We start from the raw sequence: 22,494 nt of genomic DNA, 5'->3' as shown, positions 1-22,494 counted from the left end.
TAGACACAACTAAAATGACTCAATAACAAAAGCAACAGCATAAGCCATAGCATCAGAACTTAAATTAGGAATGAAAATTCAGAATTTGTCACTAAATGATACCGTCTTTCACCTACACAAGATCATTGCTATGACTCACGAAGGGGAATGGTTAAGTTGGTTCAGTAACAATGTCAGAAGAAAAGAGCTAAACTCTGAATCCTCACCCTCCATTCACTAAGTATAAACAAAGAAGCATTTCTTAGCAGTCAAAGAATTTCCTAGAGTATTTGTAGTACGGGCCTGCTACGTTGGAAAGGTTTCTGGAACAAAGGGAGGACCTTCAATTGGTTACAAGCAGCCAGAGTAATTTTGGAGAGTTCCTTGAGAAGGCTGAGAAGTGAAGTGGATTGGTCAGAACCACAAAGCTAGTGTATGTTAGAGATGGGATTTGAAAATTTGGTATCTCACACACACACACACACACACACACACACACATACACGTTAGGTACAGTAATTTACCTAAAACAAGCACTATAGAAATAGAAATGTGGGCTAGTGTGTATGTTTTGAGGTAAAGGGCAATTGCATCATAGAGCAATGGGATAGGATATTTGTTGAGAACAACTTTTTGTGGATAAGTATAACTAATACTAAGGGAGACATTTTGATTAAGGCTGCTGAGATAATGAGAAGGTTGAAATGAGCTCCTGAAGAAAAGACAATTTTAGGCAGAGTAAGGACAATTCTAGCTTTAAATAGTGTTTCAGAATCTGTAAAGCACACATACACAAACATACATATATTATACACATGCATATACATATATACATATATGTAGATGTAGATCTATTGTTATTCCCATGTTACAGATGAGGAAATAGTGAAAAGAACACTAGTTCTGGAGATGTTTTGAATTCTGCTTCTGACACTACTGGGACAAAATAATGTTATATAAGCTCAATGGGCCTCAGTTTCTTTACCCATAAAATTAAAGGTTCATATTAGATAGCTCTGAAGTCCTTTCTATCTCTAAATTTATGATCCTACTACTTAGCCTGTGTCGCATCAATAGGAGATATCACTAGTTAAGCTAGTGACATTTTAACAAGGTATTCAGTTAGATAAAAGACTGGAATGGCTGAGTTCCAAGGGTTTTTTCTGCTCAGAATCCCATGATTTGCAATAATCCTCCAGGTTAAAAAGAAGTCCACAGATTAACGTGTATTTTCTGATTGAATTTTTTGAAGGAGATGCTGTTTGAATAGGGCCTGTGAAAAAGAGCTCAACAGCATCAGATCATTGATAATTCTGAGTGAAAAGCCAATTGTAACTGAAAAGAATATCTTTATCCTAGCTATGTTCATTTAAAAAAAACCTTTTAGTTGAAGGAAAAATAGAAAGTAGCATAGATGACCCTCTGGATCTTTCTTAATACTTCTCAAAAAAGTGTTGGGGGGGAAGCAAGATGGGAAAGACTGACAGGGAGCCAGTGGTTTTGGCTTCCAACAACACTCCTTTCCCTCCTAGAAATATCCATGCCCTTTCAGAAAGGAGTCACTACAACATGGAGCAACACTCCATCCTTCTTGGAAAGGCCTGCAGGCCACAGGAGGGGAGATAGGACAGTAGCCAACCTTTTTAATTATCCAAGGTAAACTCAACAGCTGGCTGACTGAAGACCACACCTCTAATATCAAACACATTTTCACAAATAGTGAGGCTCAAATTGTCTTTTGTTAGCCCAGATAAGAATGGGCCTGAAATAATTACTTTTCTTGAGTGATTTGCACAGCTTGGATATTGGTTCTGCTACCAATAGGATATTAAGATATCTTTTGAAGAAGTGGATAGATAAAATGTTTGGTCTTGTATGCATTCAGTTGCAATTATATGGATCTGAGTTCAGATCCAGACCAAGATACTTTCTTTATATTGCCTAAGCAATTGCCTTATTTTATCATCTGCCTTTTTGTTTCCATTCATTCATGTTCACTTAGCTATAGATTTTTGGACTACAATGGATCCTTGAGATCTTGTTCCAGTAAGGTCTAAAAGAGTAAAATGACTTGTCACAGTCATAAGTCATTATACAAGTCACACAAATAATAAGTGGCAAAGCTGAGATTTGAACTAAGGTCCTCTAAGGTCACATGTTTCTCTATTGTATGATGCTGTTTTCATGTTCATTCAAGAAATTTTTTTTTCAGATGACAAACTGCGTTTAATTTCTTTTTTATTATTTTAAAGGATATTTTATTTCTGCCCAATTATACGTTAAATAACTTTTAACATTTTATTTTGTTTTGAGTTCCAAATTCTATCCCTCTTGCTTCCTGAGACAGTAAGCAATCTGATATAGGTTATCCATATGCATCATGTAAAGAAATTAGTTATTAATCAGGACACCATGCCAAACAATGATGATTGATCTTGCAGGATGAATCCTTCCAGCAAATGATGGTAGGAATGGCTTGGTATTTTAAAAAAAAATAAGCAAATAACCCATCCCTAAGAAATGACCACATAAAAAGAGATGCTACTAACCTGTGCATACCGTCCACTACAAATAGCACCTCTCCAGTCAGGGACGTTGACGCAGTCAGGATGCTTGATTAGCCAGTTGTCCTCCTTAATGATATAGGAGCCAGGGTATTCCGACACAGAGCCATCGATATCATGAAAAACGGATGTCTTATCTCCGTCCATATTCAGCAAGTTGAACCAAGGCCCAGGTTCCCCAAAGAACACTCTGGAAGTAATCTAAACAGAAAGCCAATAAAATTATACTTGGAACTTTAGGTGAAAGATAATTGCAAAGGTTGTTGGATCTGGAAGACTCAGAAGGAAAGTTTCTCTGACTTCAACTGACATTTTGCAACATCCAGACTCAAGAAGCTATTTGGCAATTCAGAAACCCACAGCATTGACCCACAGGCAGGCAGCCATGTAAGCCCTTGTTCTTTTGAACTCTTTGGTGCAGAAAATTCATATTCACAAGATCAAATAAGAGGATTCGGTTGTGTATCTGCTCACTGGAGGTAATAATTTCATTTCATTCTGTTCTGCCTTTTCTTGACACCAAAAAGGGCATAGGGCTTCTGAATACTAAAATGACATCTTATACTATACTTATAATATTATTATTATATTACATTATACTTATAATATTCCTTTTGAGCAATCCTCTTCTCTGGGTGGGCTGTAAAGCCTAGGTATTGCTGAGTGCACAGAGCACAAGGTCTAGAGCTGGGAAGACTCATCTTCATGAGTTCCAATCTGGCCTCAAACACTTACTAGCTGAGTGACTCTGCCTCAGTTTCCTCATCTGTAAAATGTGCTGGAAAAGGCAATGATGATACCACTTACCTACTCTGAACCTCAGTTTCCTTGTCTATAAAATTATAATTATGGTACCAACTTCATAAGATTCCAAAGTAATCATAGGATCATAGATTTAGAACTTGAAGAGAACTCAGAGTTCATCTAGTCATGTTATTTTACAGATAAGTAAACTGAGGCCTAGAGAAAAGTATCTTGTCCAAAGTCACACAGATAGTAAGTATTGGAGCAGAGATTCGAACCCGGGTCCTCTGACTCCAAATATAATATTCATGTTACTATAAGTATTACATTTGTATTATATATGTAGTGTATTATGTAATATCTAGTATATGTAAAGGATCTACCACTTTTTAAAAATGTAATTGGGGTTAAATGACTGGACCAGACTTACATAGATAATAACTATTAAATAGCCACATTTGAACTCATGTCATGCTAACTCCAGGGCAGGATTTTCCAAACTTAATAGAGCTATGAAAATGTTCATTATAATTATTATTTTGTAAATTTTGTTTATATTTCCATATTCCAGAGAGAGAGATAATGTCAGTTTAGCTCATATTTCATAATGTTAGGAGATGGTCATATGTTAAATGCTTGAATGACTTGGAGTATCCCTGGAGAAAGGCTCCTCTGGAAAATTCTGTCTCTGCTTTTTAATACATTAATTTTATTAAATTAAGGATAATATAAAGGTATTTTAGAGGAATGTTTTGTTTATTTGAATATTGAATTTAAGTCATGTAAGTTTTGGAATAGTTTTCTATTAGGTTTAGACAGAAACTATGCACTTAAAATTATTGGTAGGTTTCATGAAGGTTTTTTTTTTTTTTTGGTTTGTTTTTGTTTTTTTTTGCAGAATATGTTGCTTGGAAAAAGGCTGAGGGCAATTGGATAAATTTTTTTTCAGTGACCTAGAATTATGGAATCCTATTTTGGTACTGTTTTCTCTTAAGAAAAATAATCTTTGCACTTGTCTAAAAACCAAGATGATTATCAGGAAATGAAAAAAACAAGACAGATGAGGAGATGACAGAACAGAATCTAAGTCTTATAAGTTTAAGTTACCAGACTTGAATGAACCAACTTCTATCATATTGAAAAAAACAGCTGGCAGTTGAGACTGCTAACCTATTCTGCCAGTTATCTGTGGAATCTTTGAAGAACAGGATAGCTGCCATCGATTTGGAGAAGGGAAGTGTTGTCCCAGTTTTCAGAAAAGGGAAGAAGCTTGAGTCTGACCAACTTTGGCTCCTGGCAAATTTGTAGAATAAATTTCTAAGGAGATGGTTTGTAAGCATTTAGGAGGGAAGCAGTGATCATTAAAAGCCAGCTGGCAGGTCACACTTTATTTCTTTTCTTTAGACTGGTAAATCAGGGAATACCAGAGACAAAGTATTTTTAAATTCCAAAAACCTTAATTTTCACTGGTTAAAATGAGCTATATGATAATAGCTAAGTGGATTCATTCATTCATTCATAGAAGAATGACCACTTAAAAAATTTGCCATTATTAGGTTAATAGTAACTCGGAGGAAGGTTTCTAAAGAATGCTCCTTGATATTATACTGATTAACATTTTTTTTGAAAAATCAGCAACTTGGATGAAATTATAGAAGACACATTTATTCCACCTGGAATTGATGCAGAGATGAAAAAGATAGTGAAAACATTCAATAACAGTCATGATACAAAATAAACTAGAAAGAAAGGAAGGGACACATATAATAAGATGGAATTAAATAAGGCTGCTATTTAAATTCTATTCTTAGGCTTAAAAAAAGCAACATCATAGTTTAAAGGAAGTTGTGACTAGACAACAGTTTCTTTGAATAATATTGAAGAATTTTAGCAAGTTTACTGTGAGTCAACAAGGTGATATGAGAGTCAGAAAAGTGCTTGCTGTCCTGAATTGCTTAATCCTTTCCTCTAAAAAAATTGAAAAATTAATTAATGAAAATTTATATATATATATATATATATATATATATATATATATATTTTAAATTCAACACAACTACTGTCTGGTGTTATCCAACTCTCTAGTTGGTTTTTAAATGATGTAAAAAAATTTTGTCAGCTGCTTCTCAGATATTGAGGAGGCATAATGCCCAGGAAAAAAAAGATATTACTTTTACTATATTTTTCCTTAGTTGGACTACATCTATACTGCTGAGTTTTAAGTGCCATATTTTTTTTTGGGGGGGGGGGAGGAAGATATAAGCAAAGTAGAGTTTGTCTAGATTAAAATGGGCAGGATGGTGAGAGAACTGGAGACCATGTCAGAGTTTACTGATTAAAGGAATTAGGACTGTTTTGATTGGAAAACATAAGCCTGGGATGGGGGGTGAGGGCACATAATTGCAGAAGTATTGAAAGGGATGTCATGTGGAAGAGAGATCAGACTTGAGCTGTTGTGCTCTATGAGGCAAAAGTAGGAATAATGATTGGAAATTACAAAGAAGACTTTAAAAGGAGGAACATTTTTCTAACATTCAGAGTTATTTAAAAATGGAAGAGATCATCCCCTAAGCTAAAAGATTCCCCCTCACTTGAGTTCTTCAAATAGAAATTGGATGACCACTTATAAGAAATATTGTAGAAGTGATTAACTGCCTGCTTCCTTCTCTTCCAATTCTGGGTTTCAGGGTCTTGGAGCTGGTAGGGAACTTTAAAACTATTTAAATTTCAGGGGGTTATGTGGATACACATAGCAGAGTCTAAGTCTTCTGACCCACAATCCAATGCTTTTCATTTTGTAATGGAGAAAGTGAGCTAATTTCAGTCAGGTAACTAGCATGTTAAGTTGATACTGTGACTATTGAGAAAAGGAGCTTAAATACTAAGTTAGGGACAAAATAGGCCTTAGATTCCGATTTCTAATCAGATTGACTTTCCACTGCCCTATTGTGGGATAGTAAGTAATATTCTTATTTTCTAGCCAAATAAACAACAATAATAGCAGTGGCCCGAAACCCCTTCAAATGAGGGCAACAGGTCTGTTCTCACAGGAAACTACCTAGTCTCTATGGATGCTCCTGCTTGGAACAGCAACAACCTGTACTATAAGATTTAGGGAATTTCCAAAGCATTAGATAGATATTGGGCTTCATTTAGAGTCAAATCCAACCCTCCAAACTCACCGGGACGTCTTCAAAAACAATATTTGACACATTGTTATTGGGGCAACTCTGCCAGGCATTATTGAGGCGAAATGCCAGGGCACTTGTATGCCGGCCGTCCAGAGCTGCAAATTTTCGGAATGTGCAGTTTTGGATGTTGATGGGGCCGTCATAGAACTGAATTCCTCGGATTGGGAAATTCCTACAGATTTCAGAAAGGGAAATGTTATGCTAAGATCAGTCCCGAGACATCTTGCTGTTCATGCAGAAGAGATACTGTGACTGTGACTTTAACATGTCACTAGTATAATTAAATCTAACAGAATATTTTATGGTCATAAAGGGTCTTCATTAAGTGCATTAAATCTTTCAATTATTACAGTATTCCTCTGAGGGAAACAGAGAAGCTATTTTTGCATTCATTTTCTAGAGAAGGAAACACAAGCTCAGAGGCATTAAGAAATTTGTATAAAGTCTCACAACTACTATGTGTAGAACTGGGATTTTGATACCAGACCTTCTGAACCCAAGTTTCATGGTGATAGCAATAGCTGGCATTTATATATTGCTTTATCATTACCAAAAAGTTGACATATTTTATCATATTTGATAGTTATAATAACCCTGTGATATGGTTACAAAAGATATTGCTATTCCTATCTATTACTACTACTATTTATACAACTATTACTATTATTACAACTACTACTATTACTACTACTACAACTTCTACAACAACTACTACTACTATTATTACTACTACTATTACTATTATTACAACTACTACTATTACTACTACTACAACTTCTACAACTACTACTACTATTACTACTACTACTAACTACTACTACTATTACTATTACTACTACCACTACTACTACTATTACTATTACTACCACTACTACTACTTCACTACTACTACTACTTCTAGGTACAGAAGCTTTTGCAAAAAAGATAAGAAAGGCAATTATTTGGGCTTGTTGATACCACATCTTTTACTTTTTTACTTTTTCAATGACCTAATTTGGGGAGAAGTGTAGGGATAATGAATACTACAAGGCAGCATGCTTAGAAATATTGTCTCTTCCTAATCCTACATCCTATTTTGTTTTAAAATAAAATTTTACTAACATTTAAAAATTTTATATCATTTGTATTTCTTACTGGATTCTGCTCTCCCCATACCCTGTTAAGAAGTCATTCCTTATGACAAAGTATGAAGAAAAGAAAAAAAGAAGCAAAGAACATTCTGCAAAACTAAATGATGTATCTAAAAAAAAAGTCTGATATTAGATAGAGGATGACACCTCTGATTTCCCACTTCCATGAAGTAGTAGGAGAAAGGGAGGTGTGTTTTTCCCTTCTATCTTTGATGAGATTAATCCTGGTCTATAATTTTGTAGCATTCTGGTTTAATTGTCCTGTTGTTCTTTCTATCCATACTATTATTTTCTTGGTTCTGCCTACTTTACTTTGCATCAGTTCAAATGTCTTTCCATACTTCTCTGTACTTATCATATTCATTGCTTCTTTATACTCAGTAATTACTGCTTTCATGTACCACAATTATTTTAGCTATTAGTGCATCAGTGGGTATCTGTTTTGTTTTAATATCTTTGTTAATGACAAAAAGACTGTAATACTTTAGTGAATAAGAGACCTTTTTGTCTTTGATTTCTTTGCGGTACATGTCTAGCAATGGGATCTCTGAGTCAAAGATTGTAGGCATTTTAGTTACTTTCTTTACATAATTCCAAATTGCTTTCCAAACTCATAACACCAGTTTGGGTATTTACACTAAATGGAGAAACATAGATTAATGCATATCTCTTTTATTCCAACCCGACAGACTTACTTACAGTTCTTCATACATATCCTCTACTTCCTTGCTTTTGTCCCAATATCTGAAATGCTTTACCTCCTCACCCCTTCTCTTGGAAACTCTAGCTCCCTCTAAGACTAAGTTCAAATACCATTTACTTCTTGAAGTCGCCCAATCTTTCCCTCCAATTATTCCTCTCCCATTTCTCTACCACTAGGTATTATCAGTAAATTCTAAAATGATGTGAAACAAAGGAAAGTTTGTAATGCTGGGCTTTAGAAGACTCAATGCATACTTAATGCTTCATAGATCTATAGACATGTACAATCAACACAGATGTACAATTGTTGACATAAAAATACTAATTGAGTGTATCATTCATGTTAGAAATTAAACAAAACAAAATTTTCTAAAAAAGAGAACTGTCTGGCTCCAAGAAGGATTACAAGGGAAGCCTATGACATTGCTCTTTAAAAAATTAAAAAAATATATTAAATAATTTAGACCAGGATTTGTCTGCAATGGGAAAAGTAATTTCAAATAATTCTATTACACAGTAAACTAAGATCTTCAAAAGCATTACTTTCCTCAGAAAACCTCAGAAAAAAATGGGGTCATTTTACGGGAAGAAAGTAGTGGAAGACAGAGTTTAGACTTAGTAAAATCTTGGTGTGAGTCCAGTCTATTTTGCTATGTGAACTTCAACTAGTTATTTAGCCCCCCTTTCCTCCTGAGCCTTGGTTTCTTCATTTATAATATGGCCCAGGAATCCTTATACTATTCAATTTATAGGGCTATTGTGGGGAGGAAAATAAATAATAGGTGTCAAAGTGTTTTATGACACTAACATTATATATAAATGTGAATTATTTTCAGATAGATATAAAAATATGCCACATACAGAGCAGGTATTAGATCGTAAAGAATAAGAGTCTAGAGTTTATTTCTCATCTCAAAGTCTCACTGGTACTTATTTGTACTTAAAGTCAGAAAGCTTGGATACGTTTCTTTCAACATAGGGCAGGTAATATAAGGGGCAGAACAACTTGGTTTTTCTGGGGAAGGAACTACACACAAAAAAAATCTCTCTATAGGAAGGCTCATCTGGTTAATTTTCTAATTTTTCTAGCTCATATTGGATATGTGGCATTGCCATTATGTAGGTGTTGTTACAGAGTTAGTAGTAGGTGAACCTAAGTCTTATGCTGGAATCATTGATTTACCTTAAAAACTAGTATCATTTTGATTCCTTGTACCTAGTTCTACTAAAGTAGAGGCAAATAAGAACACAAATCAAAAGGATAAAAAGTTTCAGAACTTACTGGCCTATTGGGAGTGTTCTTCCACTGTGATCTAGACCTCCAGGTCCCCAAATTCTATTATCCATCATCTCTGTTCCCACATTGCCACTCTCTCCAACAAACAAACTATTCTTTATTTCTTGCTTTGAACCATCATCATAAGGGAATGTTCCACCACTGGAAGAAAGAAGATTTGAGTTAACATTTAATAGTTGAATTTCTATTTTAAAAAAATTTAATTGATATTTTTGCCTTCAAATAAATTTCATTTCTGAATATATCCCCAACTCTCTCTGTCTAGTAAGCTATCTTTTGTAACAAAGATTTTAAAAAGAGAAAAAACAACTAATACATCACCCGTGCCTAACAGTATGAATATATTTCACATCCATATTAGCCTTTCCATAATATGCCACAGTTTGTACCCCTCCATTGTACACCAATGGGAGATAAAACAACAGAATAGCAATAGCTGAAGGGAATTAAGGATTTTTATCTTCCTCATCTAATCTTGATTGTACTACTGCCCAATTATTACCAAGAGCAGTGTGTGACTCCCCCCACTTGGAAGCTGACATACCAGATCACTATCTAGAGATATCCCAGATAGAAATACACTCAAGATAACCATGAACCCACTCCCCTCTTGGTAATAAATCATTTGCCCTGCAATTATATAAAAAGATCCTTGGAGCCTTGTTGCCTACTTTGTTTCTTTCCCTATTTGAATACTACCTAGTCCATCAATTGATCATAAACAATATAATCATAAATTCTTTTTTTATTTGTTACCTCCCTCAATTAGATTATGAGCTCCTAGAGAGGAGAGTCTCTGTTTTTTCCCCATAATCTTCCCTCACTTTCACCTCCAACTTTTGTAAAAGAAGAAAGAAAAGCATTTCTCAAGTTTTTTTGTTTTGTTTTGTTTTGTTTTGTTTTGTTTTTAACAACTTGATCATGATGAACCTCAAATTAAGGATCTCAAATGCAAGAATTAATCTTACCTGGCTAGGGTCAGGCCAATTCCATTGTCAGCAAACCTAAGAAGAAAAACAAGTGGTAAAGCACTGCTCTTCCCAACACTAACTCTTATCTATATAAAAGATAATATTTACAAAGTGCTTTGCAAAGCTGAAATAGTATACAAATATAATGATGATGAATCCATATGGATTAAGGGATTATAAAATGATTTGCTGATAGGCTACATAAAAGAAGCAATATGAGATAAGCCTGCAGAAGATAGAAGGTCTGAATGGGGAGAGTCTAGAATGTCAGAATACAAGGTTTTAATTTTACTTGATGGACAGTAAGAAACCATTGGAGCTTCTGAGGGATGAGACAGATCTCTGAATAAGGAAAAAAAAAATTTGACATAAACAAGGGTAAAAAAGGGATTGAATATAGAGAAATCACCGACTTAATCACAAAAATAATGACCTGAGACTAAATTTAAAGCAACATCGATTTGTTGTCTGTCCTAGGTATCAAAGGAGACGTGAAGTTTATATAAAAACACAGTTTTATTCCTGATGTTATTCCAGGTGACACTTGGGGTTCCCTCTCTAGTCTGTTTCTTTCCCATGCATTCTCATTCCATAGTAGCACCACAGCTGCGTATTTGCACTGGATGTAAGCAGCACCTTGAGGGCTTCCTATATCTTCCTAACCCATCTTGAGTTATTGCAACATCCAAGAAGGAAGGACAGATCCCTGTACTGGCACGAGGTGAGGGACCTGCCATCCAGCTGGCTCCATGTATTCAGAATGGAAGTCACACTGACTCTAATCCCATGACTATCTCACTGAGATAACATATTGAAGGATTTGCAAGAGGAGAGGGCTATAAAGTCACTTCCATCTGATAACATTAGCTTGTATTTCAAATTCCTTTTAAAGGAAGCTGAGTAGTGTCTGCTTTTACAAAAACCCCAAATCCAACCAACAATGGGTAAATGCTATGAAGATTTTTTTTTCTTGGTCCAGATCTATGATTTATTTCATTAGTATAGGGAACTTCCAGTGAGTAGAACAACAACTATTCTCCAAGTTAGAATCTTATTAGTCTTATAGCTGTCTAGATAACTGAGAATTCAGAGGAAGAGTTCTGGGTCTCTATCCAGAACAACATGCTGCTTCTTATACTAAGGATATGTCCAACTCTAGAAGATTTTGTGGTTAAATTCACAAGACAAGACAATCAAGGCTTGAGTTTTAGGCACAAGATAGTGATTCTAAGCTTCCTTCCAACTCTAAATCTCACCTGAATATCCTAATCTTATACAGCATCGCTTCTTTTACTTCTACCTGGAAAAAATCCTATTTATCCTTCAACCCATAAAACAAAAACACCTCTTCCATGAAGCCTTCCCAAGTTCATCTCAAGGGAAAGCACTCTCTTCTCGATGCTGCCATAGGACTTACTTTCTTATCCCTTATTTTCCTAGTCTGCCTTTGATTCTTCTTATTTGTACACACTGAAGTGGAATGGCATAGTGGACAGGGAGCTGGTCTCAGACTCCTGGTGACCTAGTTTCAATATCGACTTTTGAAATACTGGCTGTGTGACCCTGGATAGATTGCTTAATTTCTTAGTTTCCCAGTAATTCTCTAAGTCTTTAAACTATAAGAGTTGCTGATTTGAATCAGTAAAAGGGATTTCCTTGCATGGGAACTCAAGTAATACTGATGAAAACATAGGTCTATGAAAAAAAAAGCTATATCTTTTTGTAATCTCAAGCGTGCTCCATCACAAAATGCAGACATGATGTCTTACTCATCTTTATGGTCCCTATTTTACTTAACTATGGGTCTTGTATATAATAGGCTCAATAATGTTTGTTGAATTAAAATACTCACAGATACCTGCTATAGATGCTGGATAAGGGATTACTGCATTGAATATACCTTTGGGTTCCTTCCCAGCCCTAGAATTCTATAATGCAAATATAGATTAGGCAGTAAAATCCTAGGAGCACTAGGTGAGGAGGAGGTGGTACTATGTGCACAGAACCCTAGACGTGGAATCAGGAAGCTGAATCTTCATGAGTTCTAAATCTGGCCTCTGACAATTATTAACTGTGTGACCCTGGGCAAGTCACTTAATCCCATTTGCCTCAGTTTCCTTATCTGTAAAATGAGTTAGAAAGGGAAATGGCAAACCACCCCAGTATCTGTGCCAAGAAATCCCAAATGGGGTCACAAAAAGGAGGATATGACTGAAACATGACTCAACAACAACAATAGAGTACTGGTTCTGTCACCAAGAAGACCTGAGTTCAAATCCTGCCTCTGACACTTACTTTTCCTCCTCCTTCTTTCTCTTTCTCCTATTAGCTACTAAGTGTCTTTAAGTACTTCTCATTTGATCCTCACAATTCTGGAAAGTGGCTGCTGTTATTTTCTTCATTTTATAGTTGAAGAAACAGAGACAAACTTAGGTTAAATGACTAGCCCAGAATCACACAACTTGTAAATTTATGATGCCACATTTGAACTCGGATCTCCAAGACCAGGCCCTACACTCTATAGCACTTAGTTACTATAACTGGGAAAATCCTTAACTTCTCAGCTTCAGTTTATTCATTTGTAACTATGAGATAATAACCCTTGTAACCCATTTCACCAGATTGTTATAAGGCTAAAATGGACCCTTACATTTGTAAATTTTAGAGTGTTTTACATAGAAGCTTTCATTATGCTGATAAATTATTGGAAAGATGAATTCAGCTCCTTATTTCTTTTTGCCAACCTCCAAAGTTTGGTTCCAGATAATCTGGTTCCATATCAAGTCATCCAAGACATTCTGTTACTGTGTTGTTTGTCCTTTGTTTTTGAAGAGGATCAATAACATCAGGAGGGTGATGACTTGTTTGTGGATTGGACTTAAATAATAAATAATTTTAATAATAATAATAAATAAATTTAACTAATAAAAGGGAAGATTTGTGCAAAGTTCTCAGTCTCACCCATTCCTTCAGACTCATTCATCGATGTCCAATGGCAAACAAAAGTCAAGATGATTGAGAAAGGCTGAGGATGGTGGCGGAGCAACAGAAGCAAAGACTTGTTTCACAGGGGTCTAGACGGGGGGTTGATCAGGGAAGCTTAATAAATGTTTGCTAACCATCATTTTCTCATTTCAGCTCTTGGTTGTAAAAATGCATCAATACTTTAAAAGTCCACAAGGGGGTGGTATTGCTTCATACTTCTATATCTCTCGCTATCTCTTTATGTATGTCAGTTTGACTCTCAGAATGTATGTTCCCAGATCTCTCGTCTTTCCTTCTTTATCCTTGTCTCTACATTTCTCCCTCTTATTTTGAATCTCCGTTTATATTTTTGTCTCTACTTTTCCTTCTCAATCTTTGTCTTTCTGCATTTCTTTCTTTTTGAATAAGATCTTTGTCTCTATTTTTCCTTTTTTTGTGTTTGTCTCTGACTTTGTGGAAGTGTCTCCCCACTCATCTCTTTCTGTTTCTTGTTTCAATATCATCTCTTCTTTATTTCCTCCATCTCTCTCCCACTCATTCTCCATCTTTTTTTAACCTAGAGCTGACATGACCGTGATTAACATAGTTGTATTTCTTTTAATAAACAGGTCAAGTTGCTTTTTACATAACTAACTCTCACTTGATTCTTTTCCACAGGGGTTAACACTCTTACAGTGTTTCCTCTTTTTGAATTAAGTTCTTTTTTGCATGAGTAGTATTATTAACTACTTATTGATGGTATCAGCTTGGCATTTACATACACACATACACCCACCATAGGAGGATGATACATCAAAAAGTATTATGCTCTAGCCTTAATAATGTTATTTTCTTTTAGGGGACATTGCAAAAAAAAAAAAGCTTCTTATTTATATTGGTTCCCTTTCAGCCCCAGCAATTTCCTGCTTCTATTCTCAAGTGTTATCAGAAATGGAAAACAAAAAATTAAACAGGTGGTAATCTTTTATTTACTCTGTACTTCTTCTCTAGATAAGAGGCATAAATCCTCATTATTAGTTTTGCACCAGGAAAAAAAATGTGCTAGATGAAGTCTCTTTTGACTCTAAGACGCTAATCTTAGTTTAAGTGTAAGGGAGAAAAAAAAGCAAAACTCACTGGCAGTGGTCCATCCACACATCTCCTCCTCGGAGCCATGCTCCATGGTCCTGGTTTTTGTAAGCAATAAAATGCTTAATGATGGCAGGTTCCCTGGGCTTCAGAGGGTCAGCATCTTTGTGTGGGCTGTATCTGTAACACAGGAACAGAGAGAACTATTTTTGGCAGAAAGAAGCTTACTCTTTGAGATTCCAGAAAAAGCTTACTCGTTCAAATGTCTTAGAGGGTTCTTTCTATTCAAAACATTCCAAAAGACAAGTTGTTAGTAGTGTAGACCTAGAACTAGGGGTAGAAGGCAACTTAGAGGTAATGTAGCCCTCCCCTTCATTTTACATATGAGGCAACTGAGACTTAAGGGATTTAGTGACTTGTTTAAAATCATACCATTAGGTATAAGAGGTAAGGTCTGAACCCTAGTTCCCTAGAGACTACACCATGCTGTATATATGTATAATATATGTATATTATGTCTGTATGTAATATGTATTTGTTTATGGATATATTTGTGTATATAAGCCCACACAGAGCATATCCATGCATTTGCACACACATACATGCACTGATCTGGGCACATGTATATCATTATTGTACAATCCATACATGTACACACACATGTGTAAATATATACTGCATCCACCCAGCATTCAAGCAAATATGTGGTTTTACACATATGTATATACACAATGGCAAAAAATGCTTATGCTTTGTTTTATCCTGGCCCCTGACACAAGATTAGATCACAAATTCTTATGATGAGTCATGAAAAAGGGAGACATAAAAACTCCACAACATAATGCCCTGGTGAAGGGAAGCCCTAAAAAACATTTCTCCAGCTGATGCTTATCAGCCACAGCTTGGGAACAAACGACAGACATCTGGCTTTCTTTCGTTCCTATTGCTGGGGAGGGCTTAGGTTGGAGAGCAATATGGAAAAACCAAGAAGTTCATTCCAGGTCATACCTGAATGCCATGAAGACTTCAAGTCATAGCACGGCAATATGGAGAAGAAGGGAAAAAAAAAAGAATAGAGGGAAAATTTTCCTAGACTTTCTGGATTCAAGTCCTAGTTCTGTCTCTAATTAGCTGTGTGGCCTTGGTTAATAACTATTTAAGCTTTTCTCTCTTTCTTTCTTAAAGAGTTTCATGTAATGTTTTATAAATATTCCCTTAATTGATCCTCACAATTCTGGGAAATTGATGTTCTTATTAGCTATATTTTACAGATGAGGAAACTGAGGTAAATAGAGATTAAATGGTTTGTTCAGGGTCACAGTTAGTAGGTATCTGAGACAGCATATGAACTCAAGTCCCCAACTCTGTTCACTGTACTATCTAATTTATTCAATCTCACTGGGCTTCAGATCCATCATTTCAAAATGAAAGGATTGAAATATGATCCTATGATTAGATAAGAGCCCTTCTGGCTCTAACAATTCAAAATTATATCTTAGAACTCCTTGACTTTTACTCTTATTTCAGGAAAACTAAGTACAGTATTAGACTAAACAGCTTTAACTTTTTCAGTGCTTTTGGCATCGGCATTATTGGCCTTGCCCAGCTTTTAATGGACACTTCAAGCAAAGCTAAGAGCCCTTGACAAGAGATCTGGTAATTAATTTCTTCCCAGGAGGCTTATCTGCCCCAATAATTTACCTCAACCTCAAACCTGCCACCTGGATTGATTAATTTAGATGGACATGGAGGATCTGCCTGACTTATTCAGATAAGTCCTTGATGATTCTTGTTTTTTTCCTGATCCCTGAGAGACTTAAAGTCATGCAATTGAGATATAGCCTTCTTCTCCAAACTAGGTTTTGACATGGAAATGTCTTGATGAGAAAATGTCTGAGTAAAGCAAAATCTGTCATGCTCAATTTCTCCTTCTAGAGATCCAGAGGCATGAACTGGGCAGCTAATTACCTGGCAGAGATGATGGAAAGGAAAGGCCTCTTGTCCTTAGCAGATGCTTCTGTGGTTTTGACTCCATTGTCAATGATCATACCAGCCTAGAGAGGAAAGAAATTTGGGGCATATTATATAAATCCATATAATAGTATACAACATATATAACAGTTACATAACAATTCTTCTCAACAAATGCTTCGTGAAAATCCTCTTTGAGGAAGTTTTGTCATCCTAATCGAGTACTTAATCAAAGATTCCCAAGAAAGATGTAGGACACAAAAAATGTCTGAGAACTATGGGTATAGCAATAAGGAAAAACTTCCCATCTAGACCTTGATGTTAACTAGTCAAAAGTCTCTAAGACTTGGTTTTCTCAAATGTAAAATGAAACAAGTAGACTAGGTAATATCTAAGATCACTTCCCATTTTGGTTAATCTATGATTCTAGATACCTAGTCTATGGAGCTCTAATTACAATTTCCATATTTCAAAATTTCATTTTCTTTTCAGATCTACATTCTGTATCACCTCCACCTCCCCAGTTGAGAGAAAAACAAAACTCCTGTTATTTCAAGAGCCAGTTTTTGTGTTCCTTTGGTGGCTCAATTTTTAAAAATCATATGACCTATTCCTAGCTCATCTATTGTTTCTCTACCCACTCTCTTTTTGATTCTCTTCCGATCTGTATTAAACCCACACAACTCTATTGATTCTGATCTTTTAAAAATCACCAATGATCTTGTAACCACTAGATCTAATGGTTTTATCCTTAATTTTTATCTTTTAAATCTTCTCTGGGGCATTTGGTACTTAGTTCAATCTCATTCTTTTTGAGAATTTTTTTTGTCTTCTGTGATACTTGAAGTACTTGGATCTTTACTTAGGTTTTGCCCACTTTTTCTCAGTGGCTTTTTCATATTCTCCTAAGCCCTAAACAGAAGTATTTCATAAGGGCCATCCCTGGCTACCTTTCTTCCCCTCTTTATACTTTTTCCCTTAGATATATTTGTTTTCAAACTTCCAACTATCATCTTTGTGTCTTATAATTTGTAGTCTTGGATGTCTACAAATACCTCAAATTCAATGTATCTAAAACTGGATAGTTCTAAATCAATATTCTCTCCCCTCCAAAGCAGTTATTCCTTTTGACTCTTCCATTTATATCAAATATACCAGCCTTTTAACCTTCTTATTACTAAGCTTTGAAATTTTGGAGTCTTCTTTGACTTTTCCCTCTGTCTTAAGAGACTCTGCCCCTTTGTTTTCCTTTTGCTCCCTTCCCACATCCGTTGTTCCAGATGCCATTGTTTGATCTAAGTGGGGCTCCCTTTCCTTTATTTCACCCCTTTTCTCAGTATGGCAAGAACCACCACTATGGGTACCCTTCTCCTTTTTGTGCAGTTCACTTCATTGATCTGATGACATGATTGAATTGGGAATCACCAATTATGTCCCTTATGGTGATATGGATCACCACCAGGTCTTACCATCTGCCAGGCCACTGAATCCTAAACTCCTCTAGGCCTTACCATCTGTCCTGCATCTATGCCATCTAGATACTTAGGCATTCTCATTTGACCTAATGATGAAACTAAAGACCCCCAGTTTTGCCTTTATCTTTTATATTAGTTCCTTTATTGCCATGTCCATTGCCACAACCCTAATTCGTAACTTTATTATTTCATAGGAGATCAACAATAGCTTCCCAATTGATCTTTCTAACTCTTATTTCTCCCCTATCCACTGTGCCCTACATTCTGACACCAAATGAATCTTTTTTTACTAGATTTTAATTGGCATTCCTGCCCAATGATACTAGCTGGCTTAGAGACTTGCCAGCAGAATTTAGTGCAAATGGATCAGTCTGGCATTCAAAGTCCTCCAGAAACTGACCCTAGTTTGTCTTTCTAGCTTTACCTCTTACAAATCCCACTTATTAAATTCATTCTTGAGTCAAACTGATTTATTCAATATCCTTTCCTATCACCAACCAATACATATCCGGTAAATACATAGTATACGCTAATTGCTAAGAATACAAGTGAAAAAAATCAAGATAGTTCCTGCCTTCAAGCAACTTATATTCCCATCCCCACTTGTTGAATTTTATCCATCTTCCAGGGCAGTGTTAAAAATACTTCATCTATGAATCTTTCATTGATCTCTCTAATAATTTCTCCCTTTTCTGAATCTCTACAGTACTTTGTTTATTTCACTAATATGTAAGTTTTACTTCACTTTACTTGTATCTTTTACTTATTTCCTATGAGACTATAATCTGGAAAGCACAGCTTCATATTTTACACTATGCCTTACACAAAGTAGGTATTCAATAAATTCATGTCATAAATAAATGAATGAGACAATAATTATTTTTAAAATTACATTAAACTTATAGTAATTTAAAAAAAATTATTTTCAAAATTGTCAGATCACAAAAATATCTAGCCAAAATATGTATTTGTCCTTTCCCATATTCCAGCATCTTATTCTTTCTTTCCTGGAAAAAGGGGGAGGTTGGGACACTAGGTTAAAAGAACACAGTTTTTCAGATCTATACCTATATCTATCTGCAGAAACATACACGCACACACTATTTCTCTTATAAATCTTGCCTCTGAAAATAATACCAAACAAACATCCATATGAAATAATCACCCAGATGTTTAAGTATTATCACTTGCTGCTATACTGACAAATATCTGGCTAGCTGACTATTTTGATTTTCATCCAGATGTTTAGGCTTCACAGGTACATTTGTAGATTCTTATGAATCTAAAACAGACAAGAAGAGAGAAGAGAAATAAATGCATCCAATTTTCTTTCAACTTACTCCCTTTAGGAGTAAGGGATGTGGGCCAGTGCTTATTTCCATGGATGGCTTACAGTGTTCATCCCCATCAAATGAATTATGAAAAGGATTTCAAGACATTACTATTCCAGAAAAGGAGAGGTGAGTCTCGTGCCAGCAAAAAGAAAAAACATGCATCTTTCCTCTCATTTGCTTTCTGTCCAAACGTTGAACCTGGGATCAACTGTTTTAAGTCCACAGTTTTAAAAATGTTTTATTCACGAATAACTGAAGAAGTATAGTGAGGAAATGGCAGCAAACTGGGACATCTCTGAAAAAGGTTGCCGTATTTTCATATACAAATTCAGGGAAGAAAATTGTCACTGTCTATGGCAGAAAAAAATGAGTAGCCTACTTCCTAAGTGGGCCAAGAAAAGCAAGAGTCAATGTGGTTCGTTTTGCTGGGACAGTTCTTTCTATTTCATGAAAACTTACCCGATAGTTGGAATGAGCCCGGTTGTTATAGAATTTTCCCAGTGGAATGTGCTCTGAGTAGCCTGGGGAATACATTCCTTCTGAGGGACCTGTAGGTACGTGGTGAAAAATAAACCAAAATCCAGTTTCCTGTTGGGGGCAGCAGGAGAAATAAAAGGAAAAACATATGTAAATGTTCATTTTTAGGTTGATTAAATCAAATGAGGCAAAGTGTAGTAAAGAATGTCAAATGAAGTACAATATATTTATATAGCTCACACACACACGTTTCCTTCACAAATATATTTTCTGTTTTCTTTCTGAAGAGAAATACTAAAGTTTCTTGAAGGAAAAATAATTTCAGGGCAATCAAATCAATTTATTTAAACAGATCCATAACTAGCGATTTTTGTATCCAGGTCAACCAGCATAGTAATGTGCCTTCAAACATAGTTAAGGAGGCTGTCTTATGCAGTAGAAGTGTGGATGTGGTCCCTAGAAGCCAATGAGGAAAATGACAACTGCATCCAGAGAGAGAACTATGTAGACTGAATATGGTCTAAAAACTTTCCTGAAGACAAAATGATGAATGGATCTGCAGTAGTGAGTGAGAAAAGAGCTAGTTCAACGTCAATCTTTTGAGATGTCCACATCTCCAAAGAAGTGATTGATTCTAATTATCCCTAATTTTTTTTCCAGAAAAGAAGCTTTTATATTCACCTCAGAACCTGCCGCAGCACAATTCACAAGGTTGTTGTTGGGATTTGCCATCCAGAAGGTAGATACAGCACTGTCAACATGAAAGAAGAGATTCAATTTGTATATTGGAATGACTGATATCTAAAAGCATTAGTGAACATTTCTATAAGACTTTACAATTAGTTTGAAGAGCCTCTTACAGAAATAAAAACATGTGAAAAAGCATCACATTTCTGTTTGAAAACTGTTTATTTCCATTCAAAGGCATTTTCATTTAAGAATTTAAAATATTTAGAAGGAAAAGGGACTAAAACTTTGAAGAGAGAAACCATTTTTGACAGATATCCTTGAATATTTAGGCAGCTGAAGACCAGAAAATCTATAAAATAAAATGAAATGAAATAATTCTGTTGAATAATAGACATCTGTAGAATCTGTAGGAAGCTAGAGAACTCTTTTCTGATTGCAAAGAAATAATCAAGGGATTTTCTATAAATCTTGGGATATCAAGTGGCATTCTGTCTAGTCCAACTTGTGAATGTGTGGGAGGTGATGCTTTGTTCCCCACCAGAAGAAAACTGTATGGAATAAGGAAAAATGCTAATAAAACAGAAAAATATTTCTTCTTGGGCAGAGAAGATACATGATTAGGCAGAATGAGTAGGGTTTGATGGGGCAAATTAACACTTTCTCTGTGAAAAGTCAGAAGCAAGTAATATGGGATATAGTATACCCTTTGAGGCTATGAAGCCCTAAAGGTTTGAAAGCAGAGAATGAGAGTTTAGCATAAACTTTGGAAAGTTTATGATACAAATAAAATAAAATAACTTTTTATTTAGTCTTGTTTGAGAAATATTATTATGCCACAGTATTAACAATTTTAGTATTTCCTTAGTTTAAAAAAATCCACTTAAATATTTTAAGGGAATAAAAAGCAAGAGAGAGCTGAATTGTTTTGGCTTAAGTAATAGGCCAAATAGATAATTAAAGCAATTAAATCCAAAGAATTTTTTTACACTAGCAAGGAGCTTTAGAGAGGGAGGACTCTGGAATAAGCTATGGTTGCTATGGAAACAAAAGTAAGCTTTATCTTGATTGCTGAAAAGCAAGTGGGGGGAGTAGGAGGAATAACGTTGGATGGAAGCCAGTCCTATTTTGTTTTTATTGAGAGCAGAATTTAAAGTGAAAAGTAACCTTTAAGCTTATCATTCTAATCCTCTTTACTTTACAGTTGAGGCTCAGAGATGATAAATTTTGTACTCAAGAAAAACAAAAAGACACAATTAATGTGATCATTAATTCCCTAAAGACACGTGAGAGGGATTTTGATATACATTGATTGCTTCTTTTGGATCTATATTGCAGTGTAAATAACAATGTCATACTTTTTCTCACTTTTCTCCTTTCTCCCCCCACTTGCATTGCTTTATCATGGCGGGGGGGGGGGGGGAGATAATTCTAGGTTCTGAAAGCTTTTGTCAGGGGATTTATAAAAAAAGATTTCTGTCACCAAATTCGTCCACAAATATTGAAACATTCATTACTAGAACCCAGTCACTTGGATAGGGGAGAAATGGTTAGCTGCCCATGAAACAATGCACTAAGGCATCAAAGGTTCATGATCTTTGTCAGTAGAGAGTATTGTCTACCACTGACAAAAACCTAGATCTTCTGAAATATCAATGAAATCACTCAGCATTGCTCTAGTTTTCCCAAAAGTTGTGTTTAAAAGAATATCAGTAAAAGCAGTGTTGCATAGTAGACAGATGATTAGCGTCAGATTTAGGGAGACTTGAGTTCTGCTTCCTTGATATATTACTACTTGCATGATGAAGATTAAGTCCCTAACCCTCTCCAAATCCTATACAGTTTTCTAAGGATACAAATTACACATGAATTGCTAATTTGCATTTGTCAGTATTTTCACACATAATTACCTTTATGGA

At 35.4% G+C, this 22,494-nt stretch overlaps 1 protein-coding gene and 1 long non-coding RNA gene across 2 annotated transcripts in view; one reads left to right on the top strand and one right to left on the bottom strand.

The window, feature by feature from the left end:
* Positions 1 to 22,494, bottom strand: part of CEMIP (cell migration inducing hyaluronidase 1) — a 110,771-nt gene that overhangs the window by 22,638 nt on the left and 65,639 nt on the right. Inside the window, exons 14-21 of the mRNA XM_051981163.1 lie at positions 20,570 to 20,639; positions 19,871 to 19,999; positions 16,600 to 16,685; positions 14,680 to 14,811; positions 10,576 to 10,611; positions 9,593 to 9,748; positions 6,470 to 6,650; positions 2,529 to 2,744 (exon numbers count right to left, since the gene is read on the bottom strand). Of these exons, the coding sequence (XP_051837123.1) occupies positions 2,529 to 2,744; positions 6,470 to 6,650; positions 9,593 to 9,748; positions 10,576 to 10,611; positions 14,680 to 14,811; positions 16,600 to 16,685; positions 19,871 to 19,999; positions 20,570 to 20,639 (1,006 nt within the window). The remainder of the gene's footprint in view (positions 1 to 2,528; positions 2,745 to 6,469; positions 6,651 to 9,592; positions 9,749 to 10,575; positions 10,612 to 14,679; positions 14,812 to 16,599; positions 16,686 to 19,870; positions 20,000 to 20,569; positions 20,640 to 22,494) is intronic.
* LOC127551437 (uncharacterized) lies at positions 18,783 to 20,778 on the top strand. Its single transcript, XR_007951088.1, has 2 exons — positions 18,783 to 19,537; positions 20,549 to 20,778. It is a non-coding gene; the product is annotated as an uncharacterized LOC127551437 (long non-coding RNA).

This window comes from Antechinus flavipes, chromosome 2 (assembly GCF_016432865.1).
Source record: "Antechinus flavipes isolate AdamAnt ecotype Samford, QLD, Australia chromosome 2, AdamAnt_v2, whole genome shotgun sequence".
NCBI classification, from domain to species: Eukaryota; Metazoa; Chordata; class Mammalia; order Dasyuromorphia; family Dasyuridae; genus Antechinus; species Antechinus flavipes.
The sequence above is the reverse complement of the archived record's forward strand: the minus strand, read 5'-3'. Positions and strand labels throughout refer to the sequence as shown.